The 19,096-nt window shown below is 52.8% G+C and overlaps 5 protein-coding genes across 5 annotated transcripts; 3 read left to right on the top strand and 2 right to left on the bottom strand.

Annotated features, from left to right (window-relative positions):
* Positions 1-761: 761 nt before the first annotated feature.
* On the top strand, positions 762-2,834 carry MYCGRDRAFT_69100 (uncharacterized protein; the record flags this gene model as incomplete). The annotated part of the gene is made up of 2 exons (XM_003855226.1): positions 762-1,850; positions 1,904-2,834. 2 exons carry the CDS (start codon positions 778-780, stop codon positions 2,832-2,834), a joined length of 2,004 nt encoding a protein of 667 aa, XP_003855274.1.
* A 1,416-nt stretch (positions 2,835-4,250) lies between these two features.
* Positions 4,251-8,193, top strand: MYCGRDRAFT_108345 (uncharacterized protein; the record flags this gene model as incomplete). The annotated part of the gene is made up of 5 exons (XM_003855227.1): positions 4,251-4,317; positions 4,374-4,755; positions 4,805-6,967; positions 7,359-7,413; positions 7,547-8,193. 5 exons carry the CDS (start codon positions 4,251-4,253, stop codon positions 7,721-7,723), a joined length of 2,844 nt encoding a protein of 947 aa, XP_003855275.1.
* Positions 8,194-9,069: 876 nt separating this feature from the next.
* On the top strand, positions 9,070-10,086 carry MYCGRDRAFT_84898 (uncharacterized protein; the record flags this gene model as incomplete). The annotated part of the gene is made up of 1 exon (XM_003855228.1): positions 9,070-10,086. One exon carries the CDS (start codon positions 9,070-9,072, stop codon positions 10,084-10,086), a length of 1,017 nt encoding a protein of 338 aa, XP_003855276.1.
* Positions 10,087-13,111: 3,025 nt separating this feature from the next.
* On the bottom strand, positions 13,112-14,863 carry MYCGRDRAFT_35613 (putative STL major facilitator superfamily sugar transporter; the record flags this gene model as incomplete). Its single annotated transcript, XM_003855143.1, has 7 exons — positions 13,112-13,260; positions 13,319-13,408; positions 13,467-13,608; positions 13,660-13,930; positions 13,988-14,369; positions 14,428-14,731; positions 14,789-14,863. Coding segments are annotated over 7 exons (1,413 nt in total), but the record flags the coding sequence as incomplete, so codon positions are not given.
* Positions 14,864-17,722: 2,859 nt separating this feature from the next.
* Positions 17,723-18,043, bottom strand: MYCGRDRAFT_91216 (uncharacterized protein; the record flags this gene model as incomplete). The annotated part of the gene is made up of 1 exon (XM_003855142.1): positions 17,723-18,043. The coding sequence occupies one exon, from the start codon at positions 18,041-18,043 to the stop codon at positions 17,723-17,725; it is 321 nt and encodes a 106-aa protein (XP_003855190.1).
* Between the last annotated feature and the right edge of the window lie 1,053 nt (positions 18,044-19,096).

Here is a 19,096-nt window from a genome sequence, read left to right as displayed (position 1 = left end):
GAAGGAGGAATGCATTTATGGATTATGTTCTTGAATATCCATATGCTTTCGGAGAAAGACGACCCGAAGCCGAAGCCAGGAGTGCAGGGATTTAGCCACGCTGTCAGCGGCGGGAGGTTGTTCAACGTCGTCTCTTGAATTTCTCCGCTCATCTACATAACTCACCATCAGATTGACGAAGGCTTCATCTCCCGTGACCTGGCCCTGTTTAACCCGACCATACGTCCGGCACTATGCTTAAATGCAAGCAAAAGGCCGGGATCCCACGCATAGATGATAGGTCCTCCACTTTACATCGGATGATCTCCTGACTTCGAGAAGTGGAAGCTCGTGCATGTGGCGCCGTTCTCTCTGTCGGAATTTCTGCTCCCCCAGAATCTCTCCACATGCCCCGCACGCAGGTCATCAAGACGACCTCTTTACGTCCGACCGCTGGATACGAGGACTTCTATAATTATGCCGCCAATCAACGAGCCGGATCGGTGCGTTGTTGCGATGCTACTAGAGAGTTGGGGAGCTTCCGGTGGGCGGGAATCGTACACAAAGAGACCGATGCTCAATGCAGTAGATGGTTAGGACGATCGTACAGTAGCTTGCCTTGAGGTCGCAGACAAACAGCAAGAAGCGGAAGAACTCAAGACGAGAAATCGACCGGGTAAATGCTGACTTTAAACGCACAGCATCGGCCAGCAACCCTGAGCTACATATCAAGGATGCACTACCCTCCAGGCTCACAGCTAGACTCTACCCCATCGACCTTCCATACTCCTCGGCGAGATGCATCTTTCATCAGCCTTTCTCGCTACAACAGCGACTTTCACCAGCCTCGTCTCGGCGCAATTGGACACCTCCGCCCTAGCAAAGTCCTACTTCGGCAATGATGCTCCGTGGTATCAGTCCAAGATTCCATTCTTCGAAATCTCCGACAAGTCTATCCAGGATGTCTACTACTACCGCTGGGGAGTGTACCGCGCCCATCAAAGAGACATCGGTCAACGAGGCTACGTCTCCACCGAGTTCCTCGACGATGTCAGCTGGCAGCTGTCTCCATGGGCCACTTTGAACGATGCCTCGGGCTTCCACATCAGTGAAGGACGCTGGCTGCGAGACCGTCGTTACGCCGACGACTATATCCGCCACATGTACAATGGAGGCAACGACCGTCATTTCACCGACTGGATCACCGACAGTGTCTGGCAACGATACCTTGTCGACGGAGACACATCCGCGATAACCACACACCTCCAGTCGATGATCAAGATATACAATCAGTGGAACGATGCACTCGATACCAGCAAGGGTCTCTACTGGCGTGAACCTCTCGCGGACGCAACCGAATACACGATCTCCTCAATCGATGCATCGGGAGGGAAGGATGGCTTCAGTGGAGGCGACGCTTTCCGCCCGACGATCAACAGCTACCAGTGGGCGAATGCAATCGCCATCGCAAATGTCGCAGATCTTGTGGGGGACTCTAGCACGGCCAACGACTTTCGCTCGAGAGCTGCCAACCTCAAGAATCGCTTCCAGACCGATATCTGGAACACTACTCTCGAGCACTTCATCGATCGCTACAAGGTGTCCAATCAGTATGTCTCGTACTACCAGCCCATCCGTGGACGTGAGCTCGCTGGCCTTGTCCCGTGGATGTTTGGCATGCCGGACAACAATTCCAAGTACAACGCCGCTTGGAAGCACATCCTTGATACCAATCAACTGAAGGGTTCCAACGGTCTGCGCACTGGCGAGCCGAGCTATCAGTACTACATGAAGCAGTATCGGTATGAAGGTAGTAAGCGGGAATGCCAATGGAACGGTCCCGTTTGGCCATATCAGACGACTCAAGTCCTGTAAGTTCGCACCGTTCCGAGTCCAGGATGCTCTCAAACTGACCATCAATAAGCTACGGCATTGCCAACCTCCTCAACTCCTATACCCAGACGCTCATCTCCAAATCCACCTACCTCTCGAACCTCCGCACCTACACCAAACTGCACTACAACCCCAACTACAACAACATCCTCAACATCGAAGAAGACTACGAACCCGACAAGGCCGGTCCCATCGTCGGCCTCGCTCGCTCTCCCCACTACTTCCACTCCGGGTACAACGACCTCATCATATCCGGTCTCGTCGGTCTCCGTCCTCGCGCCGACAACACCCTCGAAGTCAATCCGCTCATCCCATCTGACGCCGGCATCTCCTACTTTCGCCTGCAAGATGTCGTCTACCACGGCCGCACCATCGCCATCGAATGGGATGCAAACGGAAGCCGCTACAATCGCGGCGCTGGACTGCGGGTGTACGTCGATGGGAACCAAGTCGCCAGCTCAACTACCCTCTCCCGCGTCACTGCCACCATTTCGAAAGCTTCCGCCCCAGCTATCGATAGATCCAAGATCAACAAGTCAGTGAAGCTAGGCGACTACCCTCGTGGCTCAGCTTCCAGCGGCACGACCCAGTCGAAAGTCGACGACGCCATCGACGGCCGAGTCTGGTTCTATCCCGAACTCGCCAATGGATGGGACTCCGATTCCACGTCCTCCGAGTCAACACAATGGTATAACATCGACTTCGGCCAAGCGACGACGCTGGTGGGATGCGAGCTGGCGTTCTACGTCAATGACGGCGAGGGCTTCGCTTTGCCGCTGAACTATGACATTTTGAAGTTGGTCAACGGGAGTTGGGTGAAAATTGTCGGTTTCGGAGAGAACTTGATTGCGAATGGGATTGTGAATGTCAAGTGGGATTCGATCTCGACGGGACAGTTGAGGGTGCAGTTTAGGCAGCCGGCAAATAAGAGGGTGAGGTTGGTGGAGTTTAAGGCCTTTTGATGAAGGAAGAAGATGGTAGTGTCAAATTAAGGCTGTCGGAATTGATGGATATCGAAGCTAATCCAGCCGTTTAGCTTCAATTTTCAATCAGATATTCATGGCACACTTTGAGCTGGCAAGAACGACCTCCGCCTCCTTCCTCGTCCAATTTTACTCCTTCTTTCTTCTTCGTGCTGAGCAAACTTTTCTCACCCGTCACAATTTGCTCTGTACAAAAGCACACTCTCGTGGCTTGCTTCTCACAGGCAATACTTGATCACATTTGACAGGTCAGATTCATCTGCAGCGTGTTACTTTTTAGGTTGCACTTTACGGCGGTTTTTACAATGAGGCAGGTTGGGATAACTACGCAGGTGCAAAGTTAGCACTTCGCCAGAATTCGTAATTTTTAAGATTTCGGACAATTCGATAATTCGACACTGCACTACACTACACTACGAACAGCGTCGGACTTTAAGCATTTTTCCGTACCTTAGGAATTAATGCTTTATATTGCTCTTTGTATATATTGCACTAAATATATTACCGGATAGTTGTTACGAAGAATGTTGTCGTTATAAAGAATGTTATTGCGAAGTATCCCGTCTTCGGGCGCTTCGGGCGCAATCTTCGGGCGCGGGCTACTATAGTTTTCTAACTAAATATTAGAGGGCTTCCCTCTAAATTTTAGATGCGGGGAAAAACCTTAAACTATCGACTTCGTCTAACGGTCCTTCGATGTCGACAACGAGAAACACCTCGATAGGAATAAATAATATCTATAGTATATATTTCTAATACTTCGTATATATAGTTCTTACCTATCTATAAACGAAATATGTTAGATATATAGCATTAAAAAGTGCATATTGTATATATAGTATCGGTTTCTATACGTAATGTTCGAAATCCGAAAATGTTCAAATTGTCGGAATTGTCGGAATTCTTGAAAATCACGAATTTTGGCGAGGTGCTAACTTTGCACCCTCGTCATAACTTCTGTTACTCGAGATCTCGTCCCGCTCGTACAGCTTCCTGCTGTCGTCTTCGCCTTCGCTATATAAATCTAGCTATATAGATGCATATAAAACATATTTGAACCTATTCTATTCCTATGTCGATAAAAGTTAGTTCCTCTTTCTCTCTAACAAAATGTATAGAGCGTTCGTTGTAAATTAAAATAGACAGTGTCGAGGGGACTTAGAGAATTCGAGCGTCGAGAATATGTATTTTGACATGGAGGATCCGAACCTGCCTCATTCTGAAAAGCGCCCACTTTACGCGTCCAAAAGATCGCGCTATCCCTGCGTGAGACGTCATAAAGTGATACCATTTGTTGCTACAACGACACAGGCAGGCATTGGAAGGATATATGTATTGGCTACGCTGCTCGGCGGAGAAAAAACGTCCCTTCTCTCATCATTCAAATCAGAAACAATGTCGACTTCTGAGGAAATCCGAGCGAAGGGCAATGAGTTCTACAAGGCCGGGAAGATTGCAGAGTGTACGCTCGACTGATCATGCGTTTGTTACCCATTGCTGAGTCTGACACACGTCTAGCCATTCCATTCTATCAGCGAGCTGCAGAACTCAGTCCAGCTGACAGGACGCCATGGTCGAATCTCGCCGCCGCTCACTTTGAGCTGGGAGACTATCGTTCGTCCATCTCAGCATGCGAGACGGCGATGTCCTTGCTTTCTGCCGACAGTCCCGACTTTGTGACAGTGAAGGAAAAGCTGAGTCTACGGATGGCCAAGGCTTTCTTGCACACCAGAAAGTACGATGCTGCCGCAACAGTGGTCGGTCAGTTGAGTCCATCGATGGAGAAAGATTCGTTGGAGCGCTGTGTCGGCCTTTACCTGCAAGCAGAGAAACTCTTCTCCAAGCCGCACAAGGTTTCCGAGTACATTGTGCTCAATCTTCCTCGGTACAAGCCAACTCTGTCAGTGTTTCCACCCTGTTTATCAGGTCTCTCGCTAACATTGTCGCAGCATCAACACTGCGGAGTTCTATCCGATCGGACACGACACACCGGAGTCGCTATGGGATCCGTCACTCTCAGCATCTCCCAGAGAGACCACATCTCTCCTCTTCGGCGGGATTGGCGATGCCCGAAATCTGTTCCAGACTCTTGTGGAGATCGCACGCCATGAGGCCAAGAACAAGAATACCGAGCGCAAGAAGTACCACTTTACGATTGTTGACCTCAAGGCTGCATGCATCGCTCGGATCCTGGTCGTTGTCATGATGCTGGAGGAGCTTTCTAAGGCTCCGGAAGACGAGAATCAGCTCCACAAGAACCGGCTGCTCCACTGTCTGTTCTATACGCTCTTGTCACCACTGATGCCCGCCAAGATCTACGACGTACTGCAAACCCAGATCTCACGTGCAATCGAAGCGCTTGAGGGTCGAGGTGGCATGCCCGAGTACTTGAGTATCCCGGAGATGTACACATCGGACGTGTTGCGCTTTCTGATGGATTGGAAGAACTCGGTTCAGTCGGAGTTTCCAACCGCGAGAGTCCACCAGCAATTGCTCATCAAGCGCCAGCAGGAAGACATGCAGTGGGCACCGCGGAGAGCTCAGGATCCTGAAGCTGGAAGACCTCTTCCGGTGTGCAGAAAGGAAGCGGCTTTCCACGCACAAACTGGAGCTGTGCTGTTGTCTCCTGTGAGTATGCGAGAGGTGGATCCTGAGATTCAGAAGCATTTCGAAGACTTGCAGCCTCGTAAGGTCAATCCGCAGACTGTACCGGCTGCTGCGAGAGCTGCCGTCAAAGCAAATTGGCGGACCAATGTCACTCTCTTCGATCTGGAGTGGATGTATAGCCGGGCGAACGATGAGGGCGAGCGGACTGACATTGATACTGGAGAGTCACCGTACACCATTGCCGCAAAGATAGAAGAACTCGGAATCAAACCGCGAGGAGCTCAGTGTCTCTACGACTATGTCGCACCCTGGCTGTTTCAAATCGCCAAAGCCATCGGACAGCTACGGGGTCGCTTCCAGATCGAAGCCTGCGTTGGAGACCTCACGGCTGTTCTGGAGCAGATCAAGTATGGCGTCGTCGGACATCGCTCACATGCCATCACACCAGAATCGGATGCCGTCAAACCCCACGCTGTGGCGGGCGCCGTTCAGAACGACTATCCGCAGCTCTACGATCGCATTCACCTCTCCAACGTGCCTGACTACATCGGAGGCACACTGACGTCTTACCTGTACGCATTACCCACGGTCTACCCAGGTCCGCAAGCGTACATCACATCGACCTGTCTCCGCAACCCACCTCGCTTCTCTAGCGCTGAAGCATTCGACGCAGAGTACACCGCCCTGCACAAACCTTCCGACATTGAGAAGATCTTCCACGTGGCACTGGAACGCACTCAAGACTACAATATGGACGCCATGTTGGGAATGATGCCGATGTGCGCTTATCTCAGATGGCACCACCAGGAGGTCTCGACAGAATACAAAGACCTCATGCCACGGTCACAGCTCGAGACTTGGATCTATCGCCTCTTCCTCAAGCTCGTCCTGCCAGTCGCCAAAGAAGATACCGTCTCGAACACGCTGATCTACTGTCCTCTCAATTTGACCGTCATCTTCCGCATCCTCACCCATCTTCAGGCAATCGGATACCCCGCACATTGGCTGAGCGACATCCTCTCATCGATATTGTCAGGCTCCATCACGACGACCGCTCGCCCTCCACGCTCCGAGCCACTCAAGCCGAAAGAGATCGACACTGTCTTCCCTACCCGAAAGCAGACTCTCGCACCCTTCATGGCCGAGTTCTCCACCCTCGCTACCATGTGGCAACAATACCCCTTCGGCGCCACCACCAACTTCGTACCCCTGGACAAAATCAAACAATACACCGTCAAATTCCCCAAAGCCAATTTCTCCGTCCGCACATGGCCAGGCTTCATCCTCGTCTTCCACAAAAAGACGCTCTCCGAACGGATCGCCTCGAATTTGCGTCAATATCTCCTCGATGACGAGGTCGGTTTTAAGAATAACAAGACGGCGAGGATGTTGAGGGAGAAGGAGATTCATGTCCTTTCGACGTGGGAGTGGAATCGGAAGGAGACGACGGCGAAGTTTTGGTTGAGGAGCGATGTGGTGGAGGGGATGAAGAGGGATGGGGGTTGGTGCGTTACTGTTTGGAGGACGGATAATTGGAGGGCGCAGATGGGGTTGGTGGGTGTTGAGGAGGTGAAAATGTTGGAGAAGGGGTGGGTGGAGGTTGTCAATGCTGGCCGTTGAGTTCATTGTCCATTGGAGGTAGTCATGCTGATAGGACCTCATACCACGGTGCCACTCAGCTGAATGTACCCGCTGTGATCGCCATCTCATATGAATCGTGTATTTGCCCGACGCCTTGAGCTCTCTTCCTGCATCTGCTTTCGCCAGCCATCCGACATCCCAAGCACAAGTATACGGCATACCAGGCTTCCTGCTCCCTGTCTCTCCTCACGGATCCGTACACCGAAACTTCAGACTTCCATACTCGTAGTCCATACAATCATTGTTGTGCTTTAGCCTCTGCGATGCACCGTTGCAGTCTTCGCTCAAAAAGGATGAGAGTGCAGTACTTGTGTGCCCACTTCCCGCGGATCGATTTTGAGTTCGGAAACGGAATGCAAAAGTCGGGAAAGTGGTTCGCGATCGGCTCCCATGTGGCGTCCGCGCAGGATGGAGATGTGTAGGCTTGCAGAACGACGTCGTAGGTTTCTTTCGGTCCGACGGCTTCTGCTGGGGTTGGCAAGGGCTGTGGCGTTGGGGTTGCAAAAGCCGTGGTGTTGATGGCCACGAGCAATGCGAAAAGACGGCGGAGATTTGGAAGCATTGTGAGCTTATACTGCCACAAAGTCGAGGGCCTGAACGAGGGCTTCTCCTGGGCCTAAAGGGCTTCATCCATTCCTTCGGTCATTGCTTGCTGCCTCCTGCTCCCACTGATAGCCACGCTACCTGAGCTCAGTCGAGTTGATAGCAAGGTTCCAAAGCATTGAAGGTAACTTGCATACGTCCAAAGACTGTCCGACTGCCTGCAAAAAGCTCGGGTCAATGTCACATACCAGAGCTGGGAAGCAGCATTGGTGCAACTTGATTGGCGGCCCTGGCCAGGGTATGAGGCTTCGCATTGGATTGCTCCTAACTCAGAACATCAGGCCAAAGCTCGATGTTTCACTGCCACGAGAGATCTGTTGTCGTACACATGTTGCACTGCTACCAACGGCATGTTGTGCTTCGCGCACCATAGCGATCCGTCCGGGAGTTGGTGGTTCATGTCGAAGGCTGGTCGAGCTACTGGTGGGTAATCCTGGCCGTGACTAAACAGCTACTGCAACTTGATTCGTGGACGAGTTGTGCCATTGCGAGTCGTCCCTTTTGGAGCTATGTCCGAGATTTGATCGGCTCAGGTCACCGGCTTTCTTGATGAACATCGGCATTGTGCAGAAATGGCCGCACTGAAAGGTTTGCTCGATGCAGGATGGCGAGACGAATCCTGGCAGTATCTACTCGCATCATGCAGTGGCAATCACATTAGCATAGTAGACGCGATGGTAGACGCAATGAGCCGCAATGGCGGAGTCTATGGGTGACGTCTTCTCACGCCCTCACCTGGAGTCTGAGTTCGAGTCTTCGGGAGTCGGGGCTGCCTCGCGAGCCATGATGAACAGCGTAGTATCCGGTTCGAGGAGAGGGGGCCTTGAAAGCCGAACACTTGTGATTGTTGTAGTGGGAAGCTAGTCGAAGAAAGGAAGGATGTAAGTGAATGTCGTCTCATGGTCCGAGCTTTCGCCGCCACCTCCGAGCTTGAGTTTCTTCGCTGACAAAGTTTACAACTCCACCTCTCGATCGCGCCCTATCACGTATCTCATCTCGAAGCACTTTCCTGTTCTCTCGCCGTTCTCGTTCATTGCGCAGAGATGTTCCTGCTTCCGTGTGGATAACATTGCTCGCCTCCATGGCCACCCGACTCGCGACACGATCCCTATCGAGGGCGACCGGGAACACGAGATGGCCGAGTCGCAATACCACGAGCCGACAAATCGCCACAGCTGCTGCTGTTGAGCACCGCGAGTCTCGACAACACGTGCCAGCCGGTGGCAGTGCGCAAGGAGATCGTATACAAGACCTCCAAGCCGCAAAGCCTTTTTCAGATTTCCTCACGGATACATATCGGCGCCAGCACGACTACCTTCGCATTTCCCTCACAGAACGATGTAACTTACGATGTACATATTGCATGCCTCAGGAGGGTATCCAGCTTTCGCCGGACAGGGATATTCTCACTACGCCGGAGATTTACTACCTGAGCGCGCTATTTGTCAACCAGGGAGTGACGAAGATCAGGTTGACAGGAGGAGAGCCGACAGTGCGGAAGGACTTTGTTCCATTGATGAAGCAGATTGGAAGTCTCAGACGGCATGGGTTGCAAGAGCTTGCGTTGACAACGAATGGAATATCCTTACATCGAAAGCTGGAAGACATGGTGGAGGCGGGCTTGACTGGCGTGAACATAAGTCTGGACACTCTTGACAAGCTGCAGTTTCCGCTGCTCACGCGAAGGAATGGCTTTGACGCAGTCATGAAGAGCATAAACCGGGTCCAAGAGATGAACAAGCTCGGTGCAGGCATCAATCTGAAGATCAACTGCGTTGCGATGCGAGGAGTCAACGATGATCAGATTCTGCCATTCGTGGAGATGACTCGGGAGCAAGATTTGGAAGTCCGCTTCATCGAGTACATGCCTTTCGGCGGCAACAAGTGGAGTCAGAAGAAAATGCTGCCATATGCCGAGCTGGTCGAGATCATCCGTTCTCAATACCCCGATATCGGCCGCCTGCAAGATGGTAAAAGTGCTGTTTCAAAGACATGGCAGGTACCTGGATTCAAAGGTCGCATAGGATTCATCACCAGCATGACGAACGATTTCTGCGGGACATGCAATCGATTACGGATCACATCTGATGGCAATCTCAAGGTCTGCTTGCATGGAAATACCGAAGTCAGCTTGCGGGATCTTTTACGAAACGAGCACGACGGCGAGCCGATGGACGAGGCGGCTTTTGAAGCAATCCGACAGATCGAAATGGACAGACGACAGCCGAATGGGATTCCAGTCACCAAGGGGTGGATCAGTAAGGAGCGCCAGCTTCTCGAAGTGATTGGCGCTGCGGTCAAACGAAAACAGGAGAAGCATGCTGGCATGGGCGAGTTGGAGAACATGACGAACCGGCCGATGATCTTGATTGGTGGGTAGGTTTCCGACTTTTTCACGACTTTCTTCATCTGCGGCTTTATATACAGGCACGACTTGACGATGAGATGAATACACATATCATGAGCTCTCCATGTGATGGTTTCAGTCATATTTCACACAACTGTCGAGTGAATCGTCCCGGATTGCTGACATGATTTCGCAGGTGAGGGTAATGCGTCTTCCAGACGAACCCCTAGATCAATGCCGCTGGCATTCATGTCTCCAACAAGGTCGACGCCTACATGGTCTCGTTTACCTTTGCACATGCTACCCGGTAACGGTAGTCTGCTTCAAGCTCGATGCTTCTCCACATCGCGAGACGGCGAAAACGACGTCGGGCCTGCGAAAGAACCAGACTTCGAGCAATACATGGAAGCGGCTTCTGCGGATACGGAGTTCACGGAGGCGGTCCCTGCTGATCAGTCGCCCAAGGAGACGACGACGACTACGGAGGCGGATCACACTGAGGATCTGACTCCATCCATCTCGCCACCAGAAGTTGGCTTTCAAAGCCTTAGCGGTCTGTTCGTGATGCCGGAGAGGCGAAGAAGCAAGCCTGTCAGCGAGGAAACGCGCGCTGGGCGAGAAACTTCACTTCAGCCCGAACGTATCTCCACCGCGACAGGTCCGACAGAGTTTAGACCTCTGAGTGCTGGCCGAGAGGTGCCAATTCAGTCCAATAGTGCCTCTGTCGAGGCACCCTCGCCGAAGTTCAAGCCCTTGGATGCTTCTCCCCGGCAGCATGTGCCAGCGGATGTTCCATCAAGCTTCGGAGTACGCACTCCGGACTCTTTCCGTGGTGGGACGCCACGAAGTGTGGGTTTCCAGAACACGGAGAATACTGGCATTGAGTCCGGAGGTCGGGCCGCTCGCCGCCAGATTGACTCTACGGATGCGCCTAAATCAATAACTCGATGGATTGACAGCGAGAGTCTCCGACGGGGCAGCGTCAGTGTACCAGTGGGCAGGGTTCCGAATCCCTTCGCTTCTGACAAGCCTGCTGAGATCCAGCCGAATGATGCTCGTCTGGAGGAACACGCAAATGGTCGGCCATCGAAAGCTTGGGGACTCAACTCGGCACACCAGCCGCCAGAGACCTCGGATGATGCCTCTCACGACCGTGTCGAACCCGACACAGGCGCAAAGATCACGGAACGCGCACCGACATTTTTTAGGCTGACTCCAAGTCATATGATGCCTGAGGCAAACGTTCGGCCAAGCCCGGCCGCTCCGGTTGCCGCCTCCACACCGGGCGATCCGCCAATCGCAGCCGGCCTGACACATGTGAAGTCAAACGGGGAAGCACGTATGGTTGATGTTGGGAATAAGCAATCCACGAAAAGAGTGGCTGTCGCTGTCGGTGGCATCAGGTTCAGCGACCCTGAAACGATCAAGTTGATTCTTGAAGACAAGAACAAGAAGGGCGATGTGCTTGGCACTGCCCGAATTGCCGGTATAATGGCCGCAAAGAAGACTTCCGACTTGATCCCGCTCTGTCACCCTATAGCGCTTACCAAGGTCGACGTAGATTTGAGACTCATCGTCGACCACGCTCATTTCGACTGTGTGCAGGTGCAGGTGCATGTCGAATGTCAGGGGCCAACAGGAGTCGAGATGGAGGCTATCATGGCTGTTAACGGGGCTGCGCTGACCATATACGACATGTGCAAAGCCGTGGATCGCGACATGTCCACGCTACAGTCGCGAGTCGTACACAAAAGCGGCGGACGAAGTGGCACGTACAGCCAGATGAAGTGGTTAGCCTCGTCATACGGGCAGAGTTGGACGAAGCAATTTGCTCCGGAATGGCATGTCACAACAGCAGAGTTCGATGCAGCGAAGCACGACGCATTACAGGCGGGGCGTTTCAAGAGGTGTGCAAAAGATTTGGAGAGCGATTCGCATACGGAAGTGTATGAAGATATCAAACGAAGATTGATAAAGCAAGTCCTGGAGCGGAGGATGGCGAACCAAGCTCTGTCGGGCTCGATTGCCGCAAATGAGTCCGGTCACGAGAAGGAACAAAGTCTCGACCCGGCAAGGAATGTGCAGCAGCACACGGAGTCTAGACCAGAACTCGAGAACACGCCGCCGCCTCAATCGTACCGGAGCGACCACCTGCTCGAGGACGAGTTCGAAGACGTGATGAGGACCATCAGATCGATGAGTGAAACCCAGATGATGGAAAGGTGGGAGCTGTACAAACAGATGCAGCTCGCGGATCGACGCGACTGTACGCCGCGTGAAAGGTTTGAGAGACGCCAACTGGGAATACAGTTGGGCCGTCTCAGGCGAAGACGCGTGCGAGGGGCCAATGCCGCCAATCAAGCATCAGATACCAGAGCACTGGGGAGTATACCTGTGCCAGTCTCAAAGCTCCCAATATCCGATGCGAGCTCTTCCAGGCAATGGGAGAGGGAAAAGGACCTTGAGTCACAAGAAGGCCCATCGCAGCACGCGGCGCCCACGTCTGGATCTGAGAGCACGCCGGAGCCGGAGGCGGACCGGAGTGAAGGTCCGCGCAATACTCTGACCAAGGAGCAGAGTGACTACCTTGGCTCGTTGACTGAAATTCAGCTTCGGTGGAGGTTGAGTACTATCGCAAGTAGACCTGGGCCTGCATTTTTCCAGGAAGATGGTCGGCCTTACGGTTTCACTAAACGCATACTCAAGGCAAGGCTGCAATCACTCAGGAAGAGGCGCCTTGGAGAAGCCTTCGCGGCGTCGACCAGCCCTGCCGCAGATACGTCCAAGGAATGATCTGCCGTTGGAGCATACTGTACATTAGATGTATTGCAGATACGAGCCACTGTAGCATTTCGGCACAGCAAGACACATAAGAGAGTCAACTTGGCAGACCAGCAACTGACTTCATACCATCTCTGCTGAAGGGTTGAATGAAGCACTGTCCGAGTTCCAAGGCAATCGATGTTGAAGCAGTGGGCGACAACGTTGTTGTCGCATCTCTACATGAACATAGCGCAAGCTCTGCTCGCGCCCGCGTTGTGCTGTACACGAAAATACCTCAAGCCTTCTCTGTCTGATTGATTTCTCCCTTGCTCGAGTCCGAGCCTCCGAAGACTTCGTGCTGCTGATTTGTGTACGAATCGTGCATGTGCTCGGGTAGGAAGATCTTGTCGATGTCCTCGAGGGAGATGTTTGACGTCTCGGGGTCTATGTGAGTGTCAGTACTGGGTTCGTTCCTCGGGACAGAGTGGAGGATAGAGCTTACAAAAGAAGTAGACGATCGGTATAAAGCATGCCAGCAGAATGGCGAAGATAATGTAGGTGTGAAAGCCGATGCGGTTGATCAGGACAGGCGCTGTGCGCGACTTGGTCAGCTTCCCAGTCGATCAAACGATTTTCAGGTTGAGACTTACAGATCATCACAATGAAGAAGTTCCAAAGCCAGTGCGATGAGACACTGATTGCTGTTCCGCGAGTACGAGCTTCCAACGGCAAAATTTCTGGTCCGTAGACCCAAGGTACGACGTTGACGGTGCCGCCGAAGATCAACATGTACTATGACCGTTTAGTCCACTGCTCTGCTTCCCCATAAGGGAGCCTACTTACCAAGTAGAAGAATGCAATCGAAGCCGAGGACGTATTGAAATTATCCGTTCCGAAGCTCAACAATATCGTGATCATGACCATGCAGAAGCTCAAAAGACCGCAGCCCCAGAGCATCGTCGGACGTCGTCCCATGCGATCCAAGAAGAAAGCCGGAACCAGATTGCCAAGAGGAAACATGAGCTGCACACCACCGGCGATGAGGAGGGAGTTGTTGCGGCTCTGCCCGATGTCGAGCAGGACGGTGGGCATATAGTAGACCACGAGATTAATTCTATTCATCGTCAGCAGACCATCCATGCACCGCGACAGGATCGGGAGAACGACTCACCCGCTCAGCTGATTCATGAAAAGCGCGAACCAGGCCAATGCAACTCTCCTCCTGGTCTTCAAGATGTCCTTCTGGAAGATCGAGCCATATCCCTTCTTTCCCTCGGTCTTCTCCAAGGCAACCGCTGCACGGATGGCTCGCATTTCTTCCACGATGAATGGGTCGTTGGGTTGCGTATCAAATACGGCACACAGGACTTCTTCTGCTTCAGCATCACGGCCGCGCTTGGCCAGCCAGCGAGGAGACTCGGGAAGTCCCCAGACGACGAAGATGACCACGATGGCGAATATGAGCTGGATGGCGACAGGCGTGCGCCAGGAGGCTTCGCTGTCGACAAAGGAAAAGCCATAGTCGATCCAATATGCCGTCGCAATGCCAATACCTGTAGTCGAACTCGATCAGCGACTTTCCCAGAAACTCCACCACGAGCTCGACCCTACCAATGAAGAAAATCTCCCAAGAAACCAACCGCCCACGATTCTCCTTCTTCGATAACTCGGACTGATACATCGGAATCGTCGAAGAGTCAATACCCGTTCCGAAACCTGTGATCACGCGACCAACGATGAGGTGAGCGAGGGAGTATGCAGAAGCTTGCAGCGTTGCTCCGACGACGATCAAGGCCATGGCGAGCCAGATCATCTTGCGGCGACCGAGCATGTCGCCAATGGCAAAGCTGAGAGCGCAGCCGACGAGGCAGCCGAGACAGTAACTTGCGACGGTGATTCCGGTTGTGACATCGTCCTGGTGGGGAGGTTTAGTAAGTTGTGGGTGATGATATCGTAAGATTGGGGAGCGTACGGGATAGTTGAATTGTGCTTCGAAGTAGGGGTTCGCGAGGAGTCCGGAAAGCACACCTTGGTCGTAACTTGAAAGTCGTTGTTAGTCACTGCTTTGGCAGGAGGATTGGCGTATCGTTGTGACAAGGTATACGTGCCCGAAAAAGAGGAAAGCCGACAAACAAGCCACATAAATGGCTGCGCGCAGAGGCGCTCCACGAGGGTAGCAGCTCCTCATCCTGGGCGTCTCTGCAGTGTGTTGAAACAGGAAATATGGCAGTAGACAAGAACGAACAGAAGATGAAAGGAAGCGAAACAAAAGGCAAGGAAGTGGATAGGCGTTCAGTAATATATGATTGTGAGCTGTGGTACAAACCGCCGGTACCTCGCTGCAATGCTGGGCCAAGCGCTGGGTTACTCTTCTCGACAAACCGAAGTACGGGTTCTACTTGGTTGCACTGCTTCTTCTTGGACGCCAAGATGAGGAGTCGGCGGCTGCCGAGCAAAGTTTGCAGATGATCAGCGCAGATTGGCGGGCGACGCAGCAGTGTGGAGCATTTCGAGCTGCTAAGGCGGTTCTTGGGGTCGTGATAATAGATCATGGTGTAGCGACTCTCCTCTCGAAGACCAGGAGTCCTCCGAAAGATCTTCATGTTCCTGGTCAGATGAGCAAAGACAACTGTTGTTGAAGTCGATGTCGAAGACGAGCCACGCTAGCGGCTGAGGTTGATGTCCCACGGGGTATATCCCAACACACGTGGGTGGCTAAAAGTTGATCCGGACTCATTACCGTGCTGGTTTCATTCTTCCATCGATGAACCTCGAGAAGTGATCGTTCGGAGTGTAGACCGGAACGCCATCTTGATCGTGGTCATTCGTCCTTGGAGCAACGCTCTGCTATCGGCTGGCGCTCGCAAGCAAGACTTCCCAGAGGAACGTCCATTAAGCTTCGTTTGTGCTCTTTTTACCTGCGAGAGACTTACTCAAAAAATGCCACCGCTCTCATGGGCCCTCCACTCCCCTCCCCGATCTTCAACGGGAACCCAATGAACTTGAATCGTCCCTTCCCCACAACTTGCTCCAATCCATCCAAACCCTCAATGTGAGTAATCCCTCTCTCACCACAAGCATTGTGGGCCTGAAAATTCGCCTCTCCCTCCGGCGCCGGACTAACAGCTTCAACGCCGAACATCTTACATCCTCGATCGGCCAGCCAGTGCACTGCTGGAAGCGATAAGCCGGGAAAATCGTGCTGCCAGCGGGGATCGTTGAAGGGGATGCGTTTATTGTATGCCATGTAGAGCAGAATCGTGTCGCCTGGCTGGATTTCCTCTCCGGAAGCGGTCAAGGCTGCCTCCATTTCACGGACGCTAATTGTGGCCTTCAATTCGACGTAGGAGAGGTCCAGACATATGGCGGACGTGTAGAAGTCGGTGAGCGGCATTTGGTCGATCGAGAGAGCGCCGGGAGTGGGGTCGAAGTGCTTGGGTGCGTCGACGTGAGTGCCGGCGTGGTCGCTCATGGAGATAGCGTATGAAGCTGAGCGGAGAATGGTGTCGCCGGCCTTTTTGGGCTAATGGATGTCCCATAGTGTAATGTTGACTGGTGGATGGAAAGGGTAGGCTGGGCTGCGGTAGTAGAGAGTGCGACTTGGGTCGATGAGGAGAGGTTTCGAGGCTGATAGAGTGGTTTAATAGCGGCTAAAGGAGTGAGATAGGCATTGTCGGGAGAGGGCGAGACGAGCGATTGTGCGGCGGACAAACATGGTGGTCCAAAGTAGTATTGCAATAAACAAAGCTAGAATGAACTTGAGTCCGGATGTGCGGCCTGATTATATTTTCTAGATTACAGCTCGACAGAGCGGGCGTTCTTTCCTATGATTCGAGGAAGCTACAATAAGGTCCAGCGAAGCTGTGCAGGTTAGCTAAGCTATTAGCCAAGGCAAGCTCCTAGCGGCGGGACAACTCAAACACTTCTTCCCATACAGAGCTCGGGAGAAGGCCTCCCGAGCTGCACGGCGTAGTCGACAGCGACAGGCAACACACGAGCGGCTGCCAGCATGCGGATCTCACCTTTATTAGATGACATGCGTTGCCATATCTGGTAGAAGTCAACATGCAGAGAGCGGACTTAGTTGATGTCTTTATCCTATTAATTACGGGGTTTTGGGCACCCAGGCAGAGCTCGGCATTGCCTTGAAAGGTCGCGGTCATTGTATCCGCCGCTCATATGAAGCTTAGCGCCTTCTCTCACCTTGTGGTGCAATGCAATGCTAAAGCCTGAAGAGCTTGCTTGGAGATATATTTCAGATCGATACAAGCGGTCTCGCGATTGCTAGGCATCTTGGTCACTTAGGCCGTACTTGTTTCTGGCACAATGACACACGGCTGCACTTCTAGGATTTGCGGACAGGAGTCTTGGTGTGAAAGGAGCTGATGTCGCAGTTGCCGATCTCTCAATCCCGAGCGGGCTTGCTATGGTTTCCATGCCCCGTCTATTGGGAAGTAGCGGCCACGAGGTCCTGACTTGAAATGGGTCGAATCTGGATATCTGTTAATGGATGAAAAATGTCGAAATGTGAAGAGGAGCAGAAGTTCAGCTTGAACGCCGGTGAGGTTGGACTTGGCGTTCCCACGTCACCTCTTCTCCATCTACTTCCAGGTAGTCAGCCCGACCATAGACTCAACGAACAATCGGGGCCTTGAGCGTCGACCTCGTAAATTCGGGTCGCTAACCCACAGTCTCGAGTGGCATTTCTGACTCCAGCGAGGACGTATTGCAGACGGAGAGAGCGGCATTTGCTCGGCTGAGAGAGCGCCTGGTTTTCAGGTCAGATCGTTTGCTCAAATTTAATATAGTCTTTCTCGGAATCTCGCATGGGCGGACACTAGAGTTTGCGACGGTAGAGAGCGCGAGCAGAGCCATGTTTGACGAGTCAGGCAAAATCGCCAGTCGGTCACCTCTCCACCTCGTCCAGCGCCTTCTTGAGCGCTTGCAGACATTCGCTCTTCCGGTATGCGGCTAGACTAGGCCATCCATGCTCGCGAAAGACGCCGTGTGCGCTTTCGCGAATTTCGTCTCTCTTGGGCCCGCCTTGCAACCAGACCGGATCGACTTGCCATCGATCGACTGGGTAGAAGTCCAGAGCCAGGGTGTGCTGCTTTGATGTATCGCAGTATACAAATTCAGATACGTGGTTCGGTCGAGCGGTACGGACTCCCTTCCGGGCGAGGTGCTCGAGAGGGAGTACAGTCGTGACACCTGCGCTTTGATCCATTCTAGTGTCTTTGCAGGGTCATCGAGAGTTTCTTTGCTTGTTGGGGGAATCATGACTGTGGGAGGTGGGAGGTCTGTGGTAGTGTTGCTGCCTGCCATGGATCACGATACTTCTGTTGTAGAAGGTGGTTATCGAAGGAGTCGAAGGAGACATTGCGAGGCAGAGAACGCTCCTAAGCGGTCTCATCATTCATGCAGTGTTAGTTAGAGTTGCAGTTGAAGCTTGCTGCCTGGATCTGGAAGCTCCTTCGGATCAGAAGGTCGGATCACATTGAGTCATTTCGCTGCGTCGGGGTTAAAGTTCGGGTAATGTGACCGGTGAAGCATACCTTACCTAGTGCATGCCCGTGTCGAGCTCTCTTGAAGTTATTCGGGTACGCACACCAAGTCTGGTGTCGAGATGTGTACCAGAGTGACACGGAGCTTTGATACACTGTGCATATACAACCGAATCTCATCAAATCTTGTTCGATAGCCACCGTGCTCGCCTTATATCGCTCATGCCAACGCTTGCTCAAAGTCGCACCCTTCACATTAAAGTTCCGTGTTCCCTCGCTGCCGCGAGGTCCTGTTAAATGCATCTCGTCTTCGGCACCGTCGCCGCTATCCATTTGTTCCGCTGGCTCGCATTTTCACTCAAGCCCTGTCGGCTTCATCACCGCCCACAGCTCTCCCGATCAAACTCCCGTTCTCACCACCTCCCAGCATGCCCGCACTGCCGTCGAACACCCAAGGCCCAACATCATTCCTCGGCGTCATGGGTCCGCCATCCACTCCACCCATCAGACCATTCGTCATGCCCACGCTGCTGCCCAGCGAGAAACCCTCCCTTCCACCTCCTCCTGTGGTCGGCCTCGAATCCTCGTTGTCGGTATCCGTGGCTGTAGATCGATTCGTACTCCGGATGGAATCTGTCCTCGTTGCTGAGGGTGCGCGACTCGTTGAGCTTACAGGTATAGCAATGGGAGCCGAACGGGAGGGCGTCATAGGTGCATGGTCGTGAGTTTCGATGTGTGGTGCTTGCGAGGAGGTTTCATCGCTTGCAGGTGAGTCG

This window comes from Zymoseptoria tritici, chromosome 2, assembly GCF_000219625.1.
Source record: "Zymoseptoria tritici IPO323 chromosome 2, whole genome shotgun sequence".
NCBI classification, from domain to species: domain Eukaryota; kingdom Fungi; phylum Ascomycota; class Dothideomycetes; order Mycosphaerellales; family Mycosphaerellaceae; genus Zymoseptoria; species Zymoseptoria tritici.
This window is presented reverse-complemented; position numbering and strand designations above follow the sequence as displayed.